Raw genomic sequence first — 20541 nt, forward strand, 5'->3', positions numbered from 1 at the left:
ATTCTGAATTATTTAAAACTGATGATTTATTTTGCTCTATGTTCGGTGTCATTAACACACTCCCGGACTCGCTGTTTCTAAGAAGGAGACGGACAAGTTTTGTCAAATAAGACAGTTTTATCCCCGTGAAATTAGGAGTATTTCGAGTTTTTCCACCGATACGCTTTTATAACATGCCGAACACGCGTAGTCGTAGTCGCTTTGTTTATCTCATAAATTTTCAAATCAGTTATTTCAAAGGCGATTCTTCAATGGGGCTTTAGTAAAGACCGCGACTCTACCGTCAATACCAACATCCAGATAAGACCTGCGAGGCCGCAGTTTTAGAAGCAACACTAGCATAGCTATATTTCAAAACGATTATTTATTGATAATAATAATTAAATAGAAGACCTATACCAACACTGAATTATCCAGACTGTAGAAACATCCTGAGTTTATGTCTTCAGCTGCTCTGAAGAAACGAGCTGTGCCGTCTCTTCCATCTGTATGTTATGCGAGAGGCAAACGGGAAAATCTGCACCCCAGGAACCCCCAAAATCCAAGTACAACAAGACATCGGGTACAGAGAAAACCCTCCGATGTTCAAAACGTGCTTCAACTTCAGCAGACTCTGTGCGGCAGTTTCGACAGAAATGCCCCAAATCCGACAACAGAGCACTCGAAAGGCGGTGCTCATCCGGCACTTTGTCTTGTATTTCAAACTTATAAGATTTTTAAACACCGCTACAAATAGGAATCGTGTGCATGAAATACTGTCAAGACTGGTGGTAAGCTATCACGATAAAAAGCACGTCTGCGATATGAAAATAAATATGATTTTTATTTTGCTCTTTGGGCAGCGTCAGTAACACACTCCAGGAAGCGACGCTTCTAACAAAGGACTAGACCAGTTTCGTAAAACTACCACTTTGATTCCTTGACAAAAGTTCAAATCGCCTATTAGAATATAGTGGAATTGCTGGAATGCATGTATTTCAGATTTTATAAGCCTGTTGAGATTTTTGAATGAGGCCAAATGGAAAATCAGCACACACTGGCGAACCCGTTTGAATGAAATTGTCCTGACGTGAAAAAAACAGCCCAGGCAGAGAAGTGGAGCCTGAAATGGTCCTCAGGCTTTTTGTTGTCATTCGGACAATGAAAAGGCCCGGTAAATTAAACTACCAAGGCTGTAACCAAGGCGTGGTACAGCGTAATAATCCGCCAGGCACTTGATCAGAGCAAGGGACATTGTAATGACATGTTTTAGAATGTCTGAAAAGCAATATCTGATCATTAAAGCTGAAGGTTGTTCTAAGGACTCCTTTAGAAAGAGAGTGAGGAGGTGCGTGTGACTTAACTCGAGGTGCATTTGGATCGAGCAAATGAAACATTTCCCAAAGAGTTGCGGGAGAATGGAGCAACTTGCACACCCTTGCTCTTACCCTGGCTTCTTTCCAGGAACAATATAGTAAACACTCGGGAACAGCCACAGGCTCTGTTCTGGGAATGGGTCCGATTCATAAAACATGTTCTATCCTTGATCATTGGTGAAAAAATAATAAAGCTCATGGAAATCTCCTTTCATTGCTTTGAGACTGAAATGCCTTGTAAGAAATGTTGTGTAACCGATTCCTAACAGTCGCCAATTAGAAGCATCGAAGGCAGAAACCTCAATGTGAAACAGAAAGTCATTTATGTCTACAGTCACACTGAATTAGGTAGACTGATAACATAACGTCTACACAGAAAAGTCAAATTCAAGAAAGGTGTAAAGGTTATTGCACACTTGGGGCCATAAAAGCGTCGAAAACCGGGAATTGAAGCATTGAGGAAGAAATCATGATTGCTCTTTCACGGACTCTGTGGGTGGCTCTTAAAAGAGCCTTTGGGTTCGCTGATCCGGGACGGGCGGGCCGGGTTTACTTGGAGCTGGTGTACTTGGTGACGGCCTTGGTGCCCTCGGACACGGCGTGCTTGGCCAGCTCTCCGGGCAGCAGCAGGCGCACGGCGGTCTGGATCTCCCGGGAGGTGATGGTGGAGCGCTTGTTGTAGTGCGCCAGGCGGGAGGCCTCGCCGGCGATGCGCTCGAAGATGTCGCTGACGAACGAGTTCATGATGCCCATGGCCTTCGACGAGATGCCGGTGTCCGGGTGCACCTGCTTCAGCACCTTGTACACGTAGATGGCGTAGCTCTCCTTCCTGGTCTTTCTGCGCTTCTTGCCGCCCTTGGCGGCCGTCTTGGTCACGGCTTTCTTAGAGCCCTTCTTGGGAGCGGATTTCGCTGGTTCAGGCATCTTAACTGCACTCTGCGCACACAGTCGTGGGAGCTGAGGGCTTCTACAGCCCCCTATTTATAGCGGCTGCGTGCAACTCAGCTCGCTCAGCTCAGAAGGCGGCTCATTGGTCAGCAAGAGAGCTGCTCTCCTATTGGCTGCGCTCTGCGCCAATGAAATTCAAACGGCTGAGCGCCTGAGCCGCTCGCTCTGACTCCAGGCGCCTCTCTCTCCCCTCCGCCCGCGCTCTCAGGAACAAAGGGCCGTGTGATCCGTTTAGCACAACGTGCAGATTTATTTAAATCCCGCTCTCATTCCGCTTATGTCCCCTACCCTAGAAAAAATGTGATCGGCGTAAAATGTGCGATTTGTGCAAACTTGGAGTCAAAAGGACTCTGGGTGATATTGTAGGCAACCCCAAAATCACTCTTGAACAACCAACAGCTTTGTATCGCAACACTTTTGAGCTTTGACACTGCTTTCAAATTAGTCTGAGCTCACGAAACCTTCACACGAGCCCTTTCTACAGAATGAATGTAATGAGAAGGGCTCTTGGCGAATGAAGTGGAATTTCTCCCGCACAGAGCTGAGCAGCACCGCTTCCTTTCTTAAAACCCATAAAACGTGCGTGAAAAACAAACCGTTTAGTAGCTGAACCCCAGTCGGTTCCCAGGACCGTATTGCAATTTTCTACCATTTTGAACACGTCTAATAAGCGCTCTTAAGATGAAAATGTCTTCAATGATAGAAACGCAAAGCATGTAGGAATGCGAGTGAGGGGGATGAAAACTATGGGCAGAAAAACGTGTTTCATCCCGTAACGCTATTTTATTAGTTATTTGTTTAGACTCACAAACAGCTCGCTCTGTACCGCGCATTAAGGTAGGATAGTCAACCTATTCTGCGATTACATTTCGAGCTGGATCTTCAAAGTACAGCTTCATTCCACACACAAGCACAAAGATTTCAGCTCTTTTCTGAAAAGGTGGGTGGCTCTTAAAAGAGCCTTTGGGTTGATACGTCGGGGTCCAGTCCGGTAGGGAAGCTCCGCTCCTGTTTAGCCGCCGAAGCCGTACAGGGTGCGGCCCTGGCGCTTCAGCGCGTACACCACGTCCATGGCGGTGACGGTCTTCCTCTTGGCGTGCTCGGTGTAGGTGACGGCGTCGCGGATGACGTTCTCCAGGAACACCTTCAGCACCCCGCGGGTCTCCTCGTAGATCAGCCCGGAGATCCGCTTCACTCCCCCACGGCGAGCCAGGCGGCGGATGGCGGGCTTGGTGATTCCCTGGATGTTGTCGCGGAGAACCTTGCGGTGACGCTTAGCGCCTCCTTTCCCGAGTCCCTTTCCGCCTTTGCCTCTTCCAGACATATTCGAGTTATCAGTTAGTGATACAACACACACTGCTGGGCTGCAGCCGCGGCGCTTCTCTTTTCAAGCCTGAGAGCGGACCTGCTTGAGACAGGAGGCGCGCTGACACACGAGCCCGCCTCCTCTCCGACTGCAGCAGCAGCCCAGACTGCACAGGAACCTCTTCCCTGCCGGAGAGCTCTCCACCACAGCAACTTTAAACAGGCTACACTTCGAAATTGTCATGATTACTTCCCTAACCAACGGCATTGTAGGATTGTGCAAATTCTCCCCACGTGGTTTGAATGCTTGAACCTGGACTCGAGAAAAGCCCAGTCTTATCGAGCGCTAGCAATACAGGATAGTCGGTGCTGCAGCACGTTTTTGACTTGCAGTTTTTCTTACAGGGTAAAACTTTAGAGCAAAGGAAACCTAAACCCATACCATACCGACAGCATTAAGAAATGTGTCAATACCGAACCCACGTATCTAGGAAGAACGATATCGAATTCAGAATCCATTGCACATGTGAGGTGCTCTTTTCTGAACCAAAACGCCCCATACGGAACAGAAAATACAACATACTACGGTGTATGGATTATGAACTGTACTCAGACTTTAATCACTGTAGGAATAAATCCGTCATTCATGTTTACTCACCTACTAAACCGAGGTGCCTGAATGCCGGAAACCGAAGAATCTAAGAAATTAGGGGGGTCCATTTTATACGTGTTCAACTGTAACACATTGCAATACAGTACAGGACATCAGCAGTGAAATATTTGATCTTTTTTATATTTTTGTGGTGGTTCTTAAAAGAGCCTTTGTGTTCAAGGGGAAAGATCCTGCAGCAGGCGGTCCGTGTCTAAGCGCGCTCCCCGCCAAACCCCGAATTCGGAAAAGAAAATAAAGAGTAGCGGAAGGGCTTTTAATGCCAATCGCTCTTGTGTCATTAAAATAGTCTCATGCATTTGAACACTTTCAAATGTGGATATGAATGCTGAAAAACGAATTTAGAGCAAAAGGGGAGACGTGTGTCGCTGGTGTACTGCAGTCGTGCAGGGGGGCTTTTACACGAGTTGGTAGAAAACCGCTTCTCGGTAGGGCTTTCATTTATCAGCTAACCAAACGAGAATTGTGCCTCGTACAGACTATAATGGAATAATGTAACCCTCTCGAGTGTTGTGGTGGCTCTTAAAAGAGCCTTTGTGTTCAGGGGAAAAGATGCTGCAGCAGGCGGTCCGTGTCTAAGCGCGCTCCCCGCGGATGCGGCGGGCCAGCTGGATGTCTTTGGGCATGATGGTCACCCTCTTGGCGTGGATGGCGCACAGGTTGGTGTCCTCGAAGAGCCCCACCAGGTAAGCCTCGCTGGCCTCCTGCAGAGCCATGACGGCGGAGCTCTGGAAGCGCAGGTCGGTCTTGAAGTCCTGGGCGATCTCTCTCACCAGGCGCTGGAAGGGCAGCTTGCGGATCAGCAGCTCGGTGGACTTCTGGTAGCGGCGGATCTCCCGCAGAGCCACGGTGCCGGGCCTGTAGCGGTGGGGCTTCTTCACGCCGCCGGTGGCGGGGGCGCTCTTGCGGGCAGCCTTGGTGGCCAGCTGCTTCCTGGGCGCCTTGCCGCCGGTGGACTTGCGAGCGGTCTGCTTGGTTCTCGCCATCTTCCTCGCTGCTCTTCACAATCAGCACTGTACTGAGAGCAGCAGCCCGCACTCGGGTTTATATGCGCAGGCAGCCCCGTCCTGATTGGCTGAAGGGCCCCGGGAGCCTCTCGCTGATTGGATACTTTGAGAAGGAGCGCGCAGTTCATACACCCTCTCCGATCTGCTTTGTTTGATCAAATCAAAGTATAAAGGCGTTTTTATACCTAGAAATCAATAACCTGTCAAGGACCTTGATTTCTTTTAACTATAATAATCCAGGACAGGAGTATACTTCCATTAAATCATGAAATAGTATAATTTACTATAACGAAGTTAAATCATGTTATAGTGTAAAAGGGCGTCCTGTGACTCAGGGGAGGAGTGTTGTGCTGAGGGACCCTGATTCCTGTTTAACTTGACAGCTCGGGGTTAAAAGCTCGTTATACAGTAATATAAATGATAAAATAATGCGAATGAAGAGAATCTTCTAACCCCCCCCATCACAAGTACAATAAGGAACCCAGTTTGCTCTGCTCGTTTATAATTAAAAGGGGAAATCTACTTGAACGAACTGAACAAAGAAAATGATTGTATGAACTGTCTTGCGAGCGCAACAGAAATCGCTCGTCCACACAGCGGCTGTGATCCTGAGCCACAGACATCACTGCTAAAACCTCGGGGAAAAACACAGGCTACAACATATTCACAAATATCGGAATTATATGAATAAAAACAGAAATCGCTCTTTTCAAGAGGCTGTGGGTGGCTCTTAAAAGAGCCTTTGTGTTCAGGGTCAGTCGGAGGTCTCTGCCGGGCTGTTTACTTGCTCTTGGCCGGCTTCTCGGTCTTCTTGGGCAGCAGCACCGCCTGGATGTTGGGCAGCACGCCGCCCTGCGCGATGGTCACGCCGCCCAGCAGCTTGTTCAGCTCCTCGTCGTTGCGGACGGCCAGCTGCAGGTGCCGGGGGATGATGCGGGTCTTCTTGTTGTCCCGGGCGGCGTTGCCAGCCAGCTCCAGGATCTCGGCGGTCAGGTACTCCAGCACCGCGGCCAGATACACCGGGGCTCCGGCGCCGACCCGCTCGGCATAGTTTCCCTTGCGCAGCAGCCGGTGGACACGGCCCACAGGGAACTGCAGTCCGGCCCTGGAAGAGCGAGTCTTGGCCTTGGCTCTGGCCTTACCGCCGGTCTTTCCTCTGCCGCTCATCTTGTACTGTCAAGCTTGTCTGAAGAAAACTGCTAACAATGATCACAACTTGTCTGCCGCCCCGCTTTTGAAGAGTCGCGGCTGAACGTGATTGGATGGACGGGAACAAGCTCTCCACCCAATCAGAGATCAGTGCTGCTAAGCGGCGCTCTCGGTCTCCACCAATCAACAGGCAGGAGGGAAATTCGGACTCTGAACACAGAGCGCGGCTCTGCTGCCGAGGCCGAGTGAGAAGTTCAGTTTCAACCGTATTAGCATTATTCTCATACACAGGTATATGGAATAGCGAAATGCGATTTAGCTAGCTCTCAGACGGTAAGTGGTAAAAAAACAACAATACAGTTGCATAAGAAAAGACAGAGACAACAGGCCATGTGCAGAACAGGCGATTAGCAAAACTGCAACAGATAATGTTGAAAACACTTTGCTTAAACGGTCATTTTCATGCTTAAAAACGTATATTTTAGTGAATTTCACCACCGTCTGACTCTCAGTAACCACGCTACATTGAGTGGAATTAAGCTCCACTCCCATAAGAATCTGGATCACCCGCCTGCGAGGGCTCGATATTGAAAAGTCACCATTGTCGCTATTAGAGTGACACATCTGTCACGTTACGTCTTTTCACATGTCCGCTATAGCTGCGAGACTAGCAGTCACGAATTGCAAGTCACACACTAATGAAAACCTCCGTGCCATGTAACAGTGTAACATTTCGCCTCAACTAAATTCATTAAATGAAAAGGAGATGCAAGGAGTCACAACGCTGTTCAATGGAGATCAGGACGTCTATTTAACAAAAAGGGCCTTTTAATTCTACACCTCCTCTGCGCACCCACTCTCTACAATAGTATTTAGAATATTTACATTTGTACATTTTACCCAGTATCGCATTTCAGTATCATTAATAAAACTTACAACTCAATCCCCCCCATCGTGTAAAATAATTATTTCTCCCCCCCTATCGAGCGAACCGGCGCTTTCAAGCGGTGAAAAGGGAAAGTCTGCGCTCTCTCTCGGAAGGGCTGGTGGCTCTTAGAAGAGCCTTTGGGTTTGTAGGAAATTAACTCGAGGGTCGATCGCTCACTTCTTCTTGGGAGCCGCTTTCTTAGCTTTGGCCGTCTTGGGTTTGGCCACCTTGGGCTTCGCTGCCTTGGCTTTCTTCGGGCTCTTTGCCTTCTTAGGCGCCGCTGGCTTCTTGGCCTTCTTGGGGCTCTTGGTCGCCTTCTTGGCCGCTGCGGGCTTCGCGGCTTTCTTGGGCGACTTCTTGGCGGCCGCTGGCTTCTTGGTCGCCGCCTTCTTGGGCGACTTCTTGGCGGCCGCTGGCTTCTTAGCCGCTGCGGGTTTCTTGGCCGCCGGCTTCTTGGCTTTGGCGGCGGCGGCGGCTTTCTTCACGGGCTTGGGCTTGGTCTCCGCCTGCTTCTTGTTGAGCTTGAAGGAGCCCGAGGCGCCGGTGCCCTTGGTCTGCACCAGGGTGCCCTTGGTCACCAGGCTCTTGATGGCCAGCTTGACGCGGGAGTTGTTCTTCTCCACGTCGTAGCCACCGGCCGCCAGGGACTTCTTCAGGGCGGCCAGGGACACGCCGCTCCGCTCCTTGGAGGCGGACACGGCCTGCAGGATGAGCTCTCCCACGCTGGGGCCCGCTTTCTTGGGCTTGGCGGCGCTCTTCTTCTTGGGCGCCTTGGCCGGCGCGGCGGCGGGGGCCGGAGCGACTTCTTCTGCCATCGCTGCGTCTCTGTCTGCTGTCGGACTGTCTGCGGCTCCGCGCGCAGGGCGGAACTTCAAGGCCGCATGAGAACCGTGGAGACTCAACCGCTGCTGCTGCTGCAGCTCCGCTCCGCACAGCCCGCTCGCACTTGTGTTTTCTCCCCGCACAAAACTGCCCCGTAATCCTCACAGATACACCGAATCGATGATCAAATACACGAAATACGGAGAAAACCCCCTGGTCTTTAATATGCAGTTGAGTTACAGATTTTTCTGTACGATAATTCTGACAGAATTGCCCAGAGTCCAAGAACAGCGCACACGAAAGGCGGTGCTCACCCGGCACTTCATCGTCTATTTCTAAAATAAATGTACTTAAACCGTCAGTAAAGATAAAAACAAGGTGTAAATAATACAGTCGAGACTGACGGTCATGCAACCCAATAAGAATGAATTCTGAATTATTTAAAACTGATGATTTATTTTGCTCTATGTTCGGTGTCATTAACACACTCCCGGACTCGCTGTTTCTAAGAAGGAGACGGACAAGTTTTGTCAAATAAGACAGTTTTATCCCCGTGAAATTAGGAGTATTTCGAGTTTTTCCACCGATACGCTTTTATAACATGCCGAACAAGCGTAGTCGTAGTCGCTTTGTTTATCTCATAAATTTTCAAATCAGTTATTTCAAAGGCGATTCTTCAATGGGGCTTTAGTAAAGACCGCGACTCTACCGTCAATACCAACATCCAGATAAGACCTGCGAGGCCGCAGTTTTAGAAGCAACACTAGCATAGCTATATTTCAAAACGATTATTTATTGATAATAATAATTAAATAGAAGACCTATACCAACACTGAATTATCCAGACTGTAGAAACATCCTGAGTTTATGTCTTCAGCTGCTCTGAAGAAACGAGCTGTGCCGTCTCTTCCATCTGTATGTTATGCGAGAGGCAAACGGGAAAATCTGCACCCCAGGAACCCCCAAAATCCAAGTACAACAAGACATCGGGTACAGAGAAAACCCTCCGATGTTCAAAACGTGCTTCAACTTCAGCAGACTCTGTGCGGCAGTTTCGACAGAAATGCCCCAAATCCGACAACAGAGCACTCGAAAGGCGGTGCTCATCCGGCACTTTGTCTTGTATTTCAAACTTATAAGATTTTTAAACACCGCTACAAATAGGAATCGTGTGCATGAAATACTGTCAAGACTGGTGGTAAGCTATCACGATAAAAAGCACGTCTGCGATATGAAAATAAATATGATTTTTATTTTGCTCTTTGGGCAGCGTCAGTAACACACTCCAGGAAGCGACGCTTCTAACAAAGGACTAGACCAGTTTCGTAAAACTACCACTTTGATTCCTTGACAAAAGTTCAAATCGCCTATTAGAATATAGTGGAATTGCTGGAATGCATGTATTTCAGATTTTATAAGCCTGTTGAGATTTTTGAATGAGGCCAAATGGAAAATCAGCACACACTGGCGAACCCGTTTGAATGAAATTGTCCTGACGTGAAAAAAACAGCCCAGGCAGAGAAGTGGAGCCTGAAATGGTCCTCAGGCTTTTTGTTGTCATTCGGACAATGAAAAGGCCCGGTAAATTAAACTACCAAGGCTGTAACCAAGGCGTGGTACAGCGTAATAATCCGCCAGGCACTTGATCAGAGCAAGGGACATTGTAATGACATGTTTTAGAATGTCTGAAAAGCAATATCTGATCATTAAAGCTGAAGGTTGTTCTAAGGACTCCTTTAGAAAGAGAGTGAGGAGGTGTGTGTGACTTAACTCGAGGTGCATTTGGATCGAGCAAATGAAACATTTCCTTTCCCAAAGAGTTGCGGGAGAATGGAGCAACTTGCACACCCTTGCTCTTACCCTGGCTTCTTTCCAGGAACAATATAGTAAACACTCGGGAACAGCCACAGGCTCTGTTCTGGGAATGGGTCCGATTCATAAAACATGTTCTATCCTTGATCATTGGTGAAAAAATAATAAAGCTCATGGAAATCTCCTTTCATTGCTTTGAGACTGAAATGCCTTGTAAGAAATGTTGTGTAACCGATTCCTAACAGTCGCCAATTAGAAGCATCGAAGGCAGAAACCTCAATGTGAAACAGAAAGTCATTTATGTCTACAGTCACACTGAATTAGGTAGACTGATAACATAACGTCTACACAGAAAAGTCAAATTCAAGAAAGGTGTAAAGGTTATTGCACACTTGGGGCCATAAAAGCGTCGAAAACCGGGAATTGAAGCATTGAGGAAGAAATCATGATTGCTCTTTCACGGACTCTGTGGGTGGCTCTTAAAAGAGCCTTTGGGTTCGCTGATCCGGGACGGGCGGGCCGGGTTTACTTGGAGCTGGTGTACTTGGTGACGGCCTTGGTGCCCTCGGACACGGCGTGCTTGGCCAGCTCTCCGGGCAGCAGCAGGCGCACGGCGGTCTGGATCTCCCGGGAGGTGATGGTGGAGCGCTTGTTGTAGTGCGCCAGGCGGGAGGCCTCGCCGGCGATGCGCTCGAAGATGTCGCTGACGAACGAGTTCATGATGCCCATGGCCTTCGACGAGATGCCGGTGTCCGGGTGCACCTGCTTCAGCACCTTGTACACGTAGATGGCGTAGCTCTCCTTCCTGGTCTTTCTGCGCTTCTTGCCGCCCTTGGCGGCCGTCTTGGTCACGGCTTTCTTAGAGCCCTTCTTGGGAGCGGATTTCGCTGGTTCAGGCATCTTAACTGCACTCTGCGCACACAGTCATTGGAGCTGAGGGCTTCTACAGCCCCCTATTTATAGCGGCTGCGTGCAACTCAGCTCGCTCAGCTCAGAAGGCGGCTCATTGGTCAGCGAGAGAGCTGCTCTCCTATTGGCTGCGCTCTGCGCCAATGAAATTCAAACGGCTGAGCGCCTGAGCCGCTCGCTCTGACTCCAGGCGCCTCTCTCTCCCCTCCGCCCGCGCTCTCAGGAACAAAGGGCCGTGTGATCCGTTTAGCACAACGTGCAGATTTATTGAAATCCCGCTCTCATTCCGCTTATGTCCCCTACCCTAGAAAAAATGTGATCGGCGTAAAATGTGCGATTTGTGCAAACTTGGAGTCAAAAGGACTCTGGGTGATATTGTAGGCAACCCCAAAATCACTCTTGAACAACCAACAGCTTTGTATCGCAACACTTTTGAGCTTTGACACTGCTTTCAAATTAGTCTGAGCTCACGAAACCTTCACACGAGCCCTTTCTACAGAATGAATGTAATGAGAAGGGCTCTTGGCGAATGAAGTGGAATTTCTCCCGCACAGAGCTGAGCCGCACCGCTTCCTTTCTTAAAACCCATAAAACGTGCGTGAAAAACAAACCGTTTAGTAGCTGAACCCCAGTCGGTTCCCAGGACCGTATTGCAATTTTCTACCATTTTGAACACGTCTAATAAGCGCTCTTAAGATGAAAATGTCTTCAATGATAGAAACGCAAAGCATGTAGGAATGCGAGTGAGGGGGATGAAAACTATGGGCAGAAAAACGTGTTTCATCCCGTAACGCTATTTTATTAATTTGTTTAGACTCACAAACAGCTCGCTCTGTACCGCGCATTAAGGTAGGATAGTCAACCTATTCTGCGATTACATTTCGAGCTGGATCTTCAAAGTACAGCTTCATTCCACACACAAGCACAAAGATTTCAGCTCTTTTCTGAAAAGGTGGGTGGCTCTTAAAAGAGCCTTTGGGTTGATACGTCGGGGTCCAGTCCGGTAGGGAAGCTCCGCTCCTGTTTAGCCGCCGAAGCCGTACAGGGTGCGGCCCTGGCGCTTCAGCGCGTACACCACGTCCATGGCGGTGACGGTCTTCCTCTTGGCGTGCTCGGTGTAGGTGACGGCGTCGCGGATGACGTTCTCCAGGAACACCTTCAGCACCCCGCGGGTCTCCTCGTAGATCAGCCCGGAGATCCGCTTCACTCCCCCACGGCGAGCCAGGCGGCGGATGGCGGGCTTGGTGATTCCCTGGATGTTGTCGCGGAGAACCTTGCGGTGACGCTTAGCGCCTCCTTTCCCGAGTCCCTTTCCGCCTTTGCCTCTCCCGGACATCTTCAAGTTACCAGCTGTGAACACGACACACACTGCTGGGCTGCAGCCGCGGCGCTTCTCTTTTCAAGCCTGAGAGCGGACCTGCTTGAGACAGGAGGCGCGCTGACACACGAGCCCGCCTCCTCTCCGACCGCGGCAGCAGCCCAGACTGCACAGGAACCTCTTCCCTGCCGGAGAGCTCTCCACCACAGCAACTTTAAACAGGCTACACTTCGAAATTGTCATGATTACTTCCCTAACCAACGGCATTGTAGGATTGTGCAAATTCTCCCCACGTGGTTTGAATGCTTGAACCTGGACTCGAGAAAAGCCCAGTCTTATCGAGCGCTAGCAATACAGGATAGTCGGTGCTGCAGCACGTTTTTGACTTGCAGTTTTTCTTACAGGGTAAAACTTTAGAGCAAAGTCATGTTTACTCACCTACTAAACCGAGGTGCCTGAATGCCGGAAACCGAAGAATCTAAGAAATTAGGGGGGTCCATTTTATACGTGTTCAACTGTAACACATTGCAATACAGTACAGGACATCAGCAGTGAAATATTTGATCTTTTTTATATTTTTGTGGTGGTTCTTAAAAGAGCCTTTGTGTTCAAGGGGAAAGATCCTGCAGCAGGCGGTCCGTGTCTAAGCGCGCTCCCCGCCAAACCCCGAATTCGGAAAAGAAAATAAAGAGTAGCGGAAGGGCTTTTAATGCCAATCGCTCTTGTGTCATTAAAATAGTCTCTTGCATTTGAACACTTTCAAATGTGGATATGAATGCTGAAAAACGAATTTAGAGCAAAAGGGGAGACGTGTGTCGCTGGTGTACTGCAGTCGTGCAGGGGGGCTTTTACACGAGTTGGTAGAAAACCGCTTCTCGGTAGGGCTTTCATTTATCAGCTAACCAAACGAGAATTGTGCCTCGTACAGACTATAATGGAATAATGTGACCCTCTCGAGTGTTGTGGTGGCTCTTAAAAGAGCCTTTGTGTTCAGGGGAAAAGATGCTGCAGCAGGCGGTCCGTGTCTAAGCGCGCTCCCCGCGGATGCGGCGGGCCAGCTGGATGTCTTTGGGCATGATGGTCACCCTCTTGGCGTGGATGGCGCACAGGTTGGTGTCCTCGAAGAGCCCCACCAGGTAAGCCTCGCTGGCCTCCTGCAGAGCCATGACGGCGGAGCTCTGGAAGCGCAGGTCGGTCTTGAAGTCCTGGGCGATCTCTCTCACCAGGCGCTGGAAGGGCAGCTTGCGGATCAGCAGCTCGGTGGACTTCTGGTAGCGGCGGATCTCCCGCAGAGCCACGGTGCCGGGCCTGTAGCGGTGGGGCTTCTTCACGCCGCCGGTGGCGGGGGCGCTCTTGCGGGCAGCCTTGGTGGCCAGCTGCTTCCTGGGCGCCTTGCCGCCGGTGGACTTGCGAGCGGTCTGCTTGGTTCTCGCCATCTTCCTCGCTGCTCTTCACAATCAGCACTGTACTGAGAGCAGCACCCCGCACTCGGGTTTATATGCGTAGGCAGCCCCGTCCTGATTGGCTGAAAGGCCCCGGGAGCCTCTCGCTGATTGGATACTTTGAGAAGGAGCGCGCAGTTCATACACCCTCTCCGATCTGCTTTGTTTGATCAAATCAAACTATAAAGGCGTTTTTATACCTAGAAATCAATAACCTGTCAAGGACCTTGATTTCTTTTAACTATAATAATCCAGGACAGGAGTATACTTCCATTAAATCATGAAATAGTATAATTTACTATAACGAAGTTAAATCATGTTATAGTGTAAAAGGGCTTCCTGTGACTCAGGGGAGGAGTGTTGTGCTGAGGGACCCTGATTCCTGTTTAACTTGACAGCTCGGGGTTAAAAGCTCGTTATACAGTAATATAAATGATAAAATAATGTGAATGAAGAGAATCTTCTAACCCCCCCCATCACAAGTACAATAAGGAACCCAGTTTGCTCTGCTCGTTTATAATTAAAAGGGGAAATCTACTTGAACGAACTGAACAAAGAAAATGATTGTATGAACTGTCTTGCGAGCGCAACAGAAATCGCTCGTCCACACAGCGGCTGTGATCCTGAGCCACAGACATCACTGCTAAAACCTCGGGGAAAAACACAGGCTACAACATATTCACAAATATCGGAATTATATGAATAAAAACAGAAATCGCTCTTTTCAAGAGGCTGTGGGTGGCTCTTAAAAGAGCCTTTGTGTTCGGGGTCAGTCGGAGGTCTCTGCCGGGCTGTTTACTTGCTCTTGGCCGGCTTCTCGGTCTTCTTGGGCAGCAGCACCGCCTGGATGTTGGGCAGCACGCCGCCCTGCGCGATGGTCACGCCGCCCAGCAGCTTGTTCAGCTCCTCGTCGTTGCGGACGGCCAGCTGCAGGTGCCGGGGGATGATGCGGGTCTTCTTGTTGTCCCGGGCGGCGTTGCCAGCCAGCTCCAGGATCTCGGCGGTCAGGTACTCCAGCACCGCGGCCAGATACACCGGGGCTCCGGCGCCGACCCGCTCGGCATAGTTTCCCTTGCGCAGCAGCCGGTGGACACGCCCCACAGGGAACTGCAGTCCGGCCCTGGAAGAGCGAGTCTTGGCCTTGGCTCTGGCCTTACCGCCGGTCTTTCCTCTGCCGCTCATCTTGCACTGTCAAGCTCGTCTGAAGAAAACTGCTAACAATGATCACAACTTGTCTGCCGCCCCGCTTTTGAAGAGTCGCGGCTGAACGTGATTGGATGGACGGGAACAAGCTCTCCACCCAATCAGAGATCAGTGCTGCCAAGCGGCGCTCTCGGTCTCCACCAATCAACAGGCAGGAGGGAAATTCGGACTCTGAACACAGAGCGCGGCTCTGCTGCCGAGGCCGAGTGAGAAGTTCAGTTTCAACCGTATTAGCATTATTCTCATACACAGGTATATGGAATAGCGAAATGCGATTTAGCTAGCTCTCAGACGGTAAGTGGTAAAAAAACAACAATACAGTTGCATAAGAAAAGACAGAGACAACAGGCCATGTGCAGAACAGGCGATTAGCAAAACTGCAACAGATAATGTTGAAAACACTTTGCTTAAACGGTCATTTTCATGCTTAAAAACGTATATTTTAGTGAATTTCACCACCGTCTGACTCTCAGTAACCACGCTACATTGAGTGGAATTAAGCTCCACTCCCATAAGAATCTGGATCACCCGCCTGCGAGGGCTCGATATTGAAAAGTCACCATTGTCGCTATTAGAGTGACACATCTGTCACGTTACGTCTTTTCACATGTCCGCTATAGCTGCGAGACTAGCAGTCACGAATTGCAAGTCACACACTAATGAAAACCTCCGTGCCATGTAACAGTGTAACATTTCGCCTCAACTAAATTCATTAAATGAAAAGGAGATGCAAGGAGTCACAACGCTGTTCAATGGAGATCAGGACGTTTATTTAACAAAAAGGGCCTTTTAATTCTACACCTCCTCTGCGCACCCACTCTCTACAATAGTATTTAGAATATTTACATTTGTACATTTTACCCAGTATCGCATTTCAGTATCATTAATAAAAACTACAACTCAATCCCCCCCATCGTGTAAAATAATTATGTCTCCCCCCCTATCGAGCGAACCGGCGCTTTCAAGCGGTGAAAAGGGAAAGTCTGCGCTCTCTCTCGGAAGGGCTGGTGGCTCTTAGAAGAGCCTTTGGGTTTGTAGGAAATTAACTCGAGGGTCGATCGCTCACTTCTTCTTGGGAGCCGCTTTCTTAGCTTTGGCCGTCTTGGGTTTGGCCACCTTGGGCTTCGCTGCCTTGGCTTTCTTCGGGCTCTTTGCCTTCTTAGGCGCCGCTGGCTTCTTGGCCTTCTTGGGGCTCTTGGTCGCCTTCTTGGCCGCTGCGGGCTTCGCGGCTTTCTTGGGCGACTTCTTGGCGGCCGCTGGCTTCTTGGTCGCCGCCTTCTTGGGCGACTTCTTGGCGGCCGCTGGCTTCTTAGCCGCTGCGGGTTTCTTGGCCGCCGGCTTCTTGGCTTTGGCGGCGGCGGCGGCTTTCTTCACGGGCTTGGGCTTGGTCTCCGCCTGCTTCTTGTTGAGCTTGAAGGAGCCCGAGGCGCCGGTGCCCTTGGTCTGCACCAGGGTGCCCTTGGTCACCAGGCTCTTGATGGCCAGCTTGACGCGGGAGTTGTTCTTCTCCACGTCGTAGCCGCCGGCCGCCAGGGACTTCTTCAGGGCGGCCAGGGACACGCCGCTCCGCTCCTTGGAGGCGGACACGGCCTGCAGGATGAGCTCTCCCACGCTGGGGCCCGCTTTCTTGGGCTTGGCGGCGCTCTTCTTCTTGGGCGCCTTGGCCGGCGCGGCGGCGGGGGCCGGAGCGACTTCTTCTGCCATCGCTGCGTCTCTGTCTGCTGTCGGACTGTCTGCGGCTCCGCGCGCAGGCGGAACTTCAAGGCCGCATGAGAACCGTGGAGACTCAACCGCTGCTGCTGCTGCAGCTCCGCTCCGCACAGCCCGCTCGCACTTGTGTTTTCTCCCCGCACCAAACTGCCCCGTAATCCTCACAAATACACCGAATCGATGATCAAATACACGAAATACGGAGAAAACCCCCTGGTCTTTAATATGCAGTTGAGTTACAGATTTTTCTGTACGATAATTCTGACAGAATTGCCCAGAGTCCAAGAACAGCGCACACGAAAGGCGGTGCTCACCCGGCACTTCATCGTCTATTTCTAAAATAAATGTACTTAAACCGTCAGTAAAGATAAAAACAAGGTGTAAATAATACAGTCGAGACTGACGGTCATGCAACCCAATAAGAATGAATTCTGAATTATTTAAAACTGATGATTTATTTTGCTCTATGTTCGGTGTCATTAACACACTCCCGGACTCGCTGTTTCTAAGAAGGAGACGGACAAGTTTTGTCAAATAAGACAGTTTTATCCCCGTGAAATTAGGAGTATTTCGAGTTTTTCCACCGATACGCTTTTATAACATGCCGAACAAGCGTAGTCGTAGTCGCTTTGTTTATCTCATAAATTTTCAAATCAGTTATTTCAAAGGCGATTCTTCAATGGGGCTTTAGTAAAGACCGCGACTCTACCGTCAATACCAACATCCAGATAAGACCTGCGAGGCCGCAGTTTTAGAAGCAACACTAGCATAGCTATATTTCAAAACGATTTTTTATTGATAATAATAATTAAATAGAAGACCTATACCAACACTGAATTATCCAGACTGTAGAAACATCCTGAGTTTATGTCTTCAGCTGCTCTGAAGAAACGAGCTGTGCCGTCTCTTCCATCTGTATGTTATGCGAGAGGCAAACGGGAAAATCTGCACCCCAGGAACCCCCAAAATCCAAGTACAACAAGACATCGGGTACAGAGAAAACCCTCCGATGTTCAAAACGTGCTTCAACTTCAGCAGATTCTGTGCGGCAGTTTCGACAGAAATGCCCCAAATCCGACAACAGAGCACTCGAAAGGCGGTGCTCATCCGGCACTTTGTCTTGTATTTCAAACTTATAAGATTTTTAAACACCGCTACAAATAGGAATCGTGTGCATGAAATACTGTCAAGACTGGTGGTAAGCTATCACGATAAAAAGCACGTCTGCGATATGAAAATAAATATGATTTTTATTTTGCTCTTTGGGCAGCGTCAGTAACACACTCCAGGAAGCGACGCTTCTAACAAAGGACTAGACCAGTTTCGTAAAACTACCACTTTGATTCCTTGACAAAAGTTCAAATCGCCTATTAGAATATAGTGGAATTGCTGGAATGCATGTATTTCAGATTTTATAAGCCTGTTGAGATTTTTGAATGAGGCCAAATGGAAAATCAGCACACACTGGCGAACCCGTTTGAATGAAATTGTCCTGACGTGAAAAAAACAGCCCAGGCAGAGAAGTGGAGCCTGAAATGGTCCTCAGGCTTTTTGTTGTCATTCGGACAATGAAAAGGCCCGGTAAATTAAACTACCAAGGCTGTAACCAAGGCGTGGTACAGCGTAATAATCCGCCAGGCACTTGATCAGAGCAAGGGACATTGTAATGACATGTTTTAGAATGTCTGAAAAGCAATATCTGATCATTAAAGCTGAAGGTTGTTCTAAGGACTCCTTTAGAAAGAGAGTGAGGAGGTGCGTGTGACTTAACTCGAGGTGCATTTGGATCGAGCAAATGAAACATTTCCCAAAGAGTTGCGGGAGAATGGAGCAACTTGCACACCCTTGCTCTTACCCTGGCTTCTTTCCAGGAACAATATAGTAAACACTCGGGAACAGCCACAGGCTCTGTTCTGGGAATGGGTCCGATTCATAAAACATGTTCTATCCTTGATCATTGGTGAAAAAATAATAAAGCTCATGGAAATCTCCTTTCATTGCTTTGAGACTGAAATGCCTTGTAAGAAATGTTGTGTAACCGATTCCTAACAGTCGCCAATTAGAAGCATCGAAGGCAGAAACCTCAATGTGAAACAGAAAGTCATTTATGTCTACAGTCAAACTGAATTAGGTAGACTGATAACATAACGTCTACACAGAAAAGTCAAATTCAAGAAAGGTGTAAAGGTTATTGCACACTTGGGGCCATAAAAGCGTCGAAAACCGGGAATTGAAGCATTGAGGAAGAAATCATGATTGCTCTTTCACGGACTCTGTGGGTGGCTCTTAAAAGAGCCTTTGGGTTCGCTGATCGGGGTTGGCGGGCCGGGTTTACTTGGAGCTGGTGTACTTGGTGACGGCCTTGGTGCCCTCGGACACGGCGTGCTTGGCCAGCTCTCCGGGCAGCAGCAGGCGCACGGCGGTCTGGATCTCCCGGGAGGTGATGGTGGAGCGCTTGTTGTAGTGCGCCAGGCGGGAGGCCTCGCCGGCGATGCGCTCGAAGATGTCGCTGACGAACGAGTTCATGATGCCCATGGCTTTCGACGAGATGCCGGTGTCCGGGTGCACCTGCTTCAGCACCTTGTACACGTAGATGGCGTAGCTCTCCTTCCTGGTCTTTCTGCGCTTCTTGCCGCCCTTGGCGGCCGTCTTGGTCACGGCTTTCTTGGAGCCCTTCTTGGGAGCGGATTTCGCTGGTTCAGGCATCTTCACAAACACACGGTGCAGACAATAATGAAGCTCACGCGTCTTACAGCCATATTTATAGCGGCCGCATGCAAATCAGCTCGCTCAGCTCAGAAGGCGGCTCATTGGTCAGCGAGAGAGCTGCTCTCCTATTGGCTGCGCTCTGCGCCAATGAAATTCAAACGGCTGAGCGCCTGAGCCGCTCGCTCTGACTCCAGGCGCCTCTCTCTCCCCTCCGCCCGAGCACTCAGGAACAAAGGGCCGTGTGATCCGTTTAGCACAACGTGCAGATTTATTGAAATCCCGCTCTCATTCCGCTTATGTCCCCTACCCTAGAAAAAATGTGATCGGCGTAAAATGTGCGATTTGTGCAAACTTGGAGTCAAAAGGACTCTGGGTGATATTGTAGGCAACCCCAAAATCACTCTTGAACAACCAACAGCTTTGTATCGCAACACTTTTGAGCTTTGACACTGCTTTCAAATTAGTCTGAGCTCACGAAACCTTCACACGAGCCCTTTCTACAGAATGAATGTAATGAGAAGGGCTCTTGGCGAATGAAGTGGAATTTCTCCCGCACAGAGCTGAGCAGCACCGCTGCCTTTCTTAAAACCCATAAAACGTGCGTGAAAAACAAACCGTTTAGTAGCTGAACCCCAGTCGGTTCCCAGGACCGTATTGCAATTTTCTACCATTTTGAACACGTCTAATAAGCGCTCTTAAGATGAAAATGTCTTCAATGATAGAAACGCAAAGCATGTAGGAATGCGAGTGAGGGGGATGAAAACTATGGGCAGAAAAACGTGTTTCATCCCGTAACGCTATTTTATTAGTTATTTGTTTAGACTCACAAACAGCTCGCTCTGTACCGCGCATTAAGGTAGGATAGTCAACCTATTCTGCGATTACATTTCGAGCTGGATCTTCAAAGTACAGCTTCATTCCACACACAAGCACAAAGATTTCAGCTCTTTTCTGAAAAGGTGGGTGGCTCTTAAAAGAGCCTTTGGGTTGATACGTCGGGGTCCAGTCCGGCAGTGAAGCTCCGCTCCTGTTTAGCCGCCGAAGCCGTACAGGGTGCGGCCCTGGCGCTTCAGCGCGTACACCACGTCCATGGCGGTGACGGTCTTCCTCTTGGCGTGCTCGGTGTAGGTGACGGCGTCGCGGATGACGTTCTCCAGGAACACCTTCAGCACCCCGCGGGTCTCCTCGTAGATCAGCCCGGAGATCCGCTTCACTCCCCCACGGCGAGCCAGGCGGCGGATGGCGGGCTTGGTG

General features: G+C 49.6%; 7 protein-coding genes and 2 pseudogenes across 7 annotated transcripts; all 9 read right to left on the reverse strand.

Annotated features, from left to right (window-relative positions):
* Positions 1-1852: 1852 nt before the first annotated feature.
* Positions 1853-2283, reverse strand: LOC148640599 (histone H2B 1/2-like). Its single transcript, XM_088619307.1, has one exon. The coding sequence runs from the start codon at positions 2277-2279 to the stop codon at positions 1905-1907; it is 375 nt and encodes a 124-aa protein (XP_088475433.1). The 5' UTR covers positions 2280-2283; the 3' UTR covers positions 1853-1904.
* Positions 2284-4788: 2505 nt separating this feature from the next.
* LOC148640600 (histone H3) lies at positions 4789-5404 on the reverse strand. Its single transcript, XM_088618984.1, has one exon. The coding sequence runs from the start codon at positions 5262-5264 to the stop codon at positions 4854-4856; it is 411 nt and encodes a 136-aa protein (XP_088475110.1). The 5' UTR covers positions 5265-5404; the 3' UTR covers positions 4789-4853.
* A 366-nt stretch (positions 5405-5770) lies between these two features.
* Positions 5771-6547, reverse strand: LOC148640601 (histone H2A). The gene has a single exon (XM_088619306.1). The coding sequence runs from the start codon at positions 6450-6452 to the stop codon at positions 6066-6068; it is 387 nt and encodes a 128-aa protein (XP_088475432.1). The 5' UTR covers positions 6453-6547; the 3' UTR covers positions 5771-6065.
* An 837-nt stretch (positions 6548-7384) lies between these two features.
* Positions 7385-8226, reverse strand: LOC148640602 (histone H1 pseudogene; annotated as a pseudogene).
* A 2243-nt stretch (positions 8227-10469) lies between these two features.
* LOC148640603 (histone H2B 1/2-like) lies at positions 10470-10905 on the reverse strand. Its single transcript, XM_088620094.1, has one exon. The coding sequence runs from the start codon at positions 10894-10896 to the stop codon at positions 10522-10524; it is 375 nt and encodes a 124-aa protein (XP_088476220.1). The 5' UTR covers positions 10897-10905; the 3' UTR covers positions 10470-10521.
* A 2278-nt stretch (positions 10906-13183) lies between these two features.
* On the reverse strand, positions 13184-13681 carry LOC148640604 (histone H3). Its single transcript, XM_088619104.1, has one exon. The coding sequence runs from the start codon at positions 13657-13659 to the stop codon at positions 13249-13251; it is 411 nt and encodes a 136-aa protein (XP_088475230.1). The 5' UTR covers positions 13660-13681; the 3' UTR covers positions 13184-13248.
* Positions 13682-14403: 722 nt separating this feature from the next.
* Positions 14404-14943, reverse strand: LOC148640605 (histone H2A). Its single transcript, XM_088620080.1, has one exon. The coding sequence runs from the start codon at positions 14845-14847 to the stop codon at positions 14461-14463; it is 387 nt and encodes a 128-aa protein (XP_088476206.1). The 5' UTR covers positions 14848-14943; the 3' UTR covers positions 14404-14460.
* Positions 14944-15658: 715 nt separating this feature from the next.
* LOC148640606 (histone H1 pseudogene) lies at positions 15659-16619 on the reverse strand (annotated as a pseudogene).
* A 2241-nt stretch (positions 16620-18860) lies between these two features.
* LOC148640607 (histone H2B 1/2-like) lies at positions 18861-19299 on the reverse strand. Its single transcript, XM_088619390.1, has one exon. It carries the CDS (start codon positions 19282-19284, stop codon positions 18910-18912), a length of 375 nt encoding a protein of 124 aa, XP_088475516.1. The 5' UTR covers positions 19285-19299; the 3' UTR covers positions 18861-18909.
* Positions 19300-20541: the final 1242 nt, after the last annotated feature.

This window comes from Lepisosteus platostomus, chromosome 25, assembly GCF_059453375.1.
Source record: "Lepisosteus platostomus isolate fLepPlt1 chromosome 25, fLepPlt1.hap1, whole genome shotgun sequence".
NCBI classification, from domain to species: domain Eukaryota; kingdom Metazoa; phylum Chordata; class Actinopteri; order Semionotiformes; family Lepisosteidae; genus Lepisosteus; species Lepisosteus platostomus.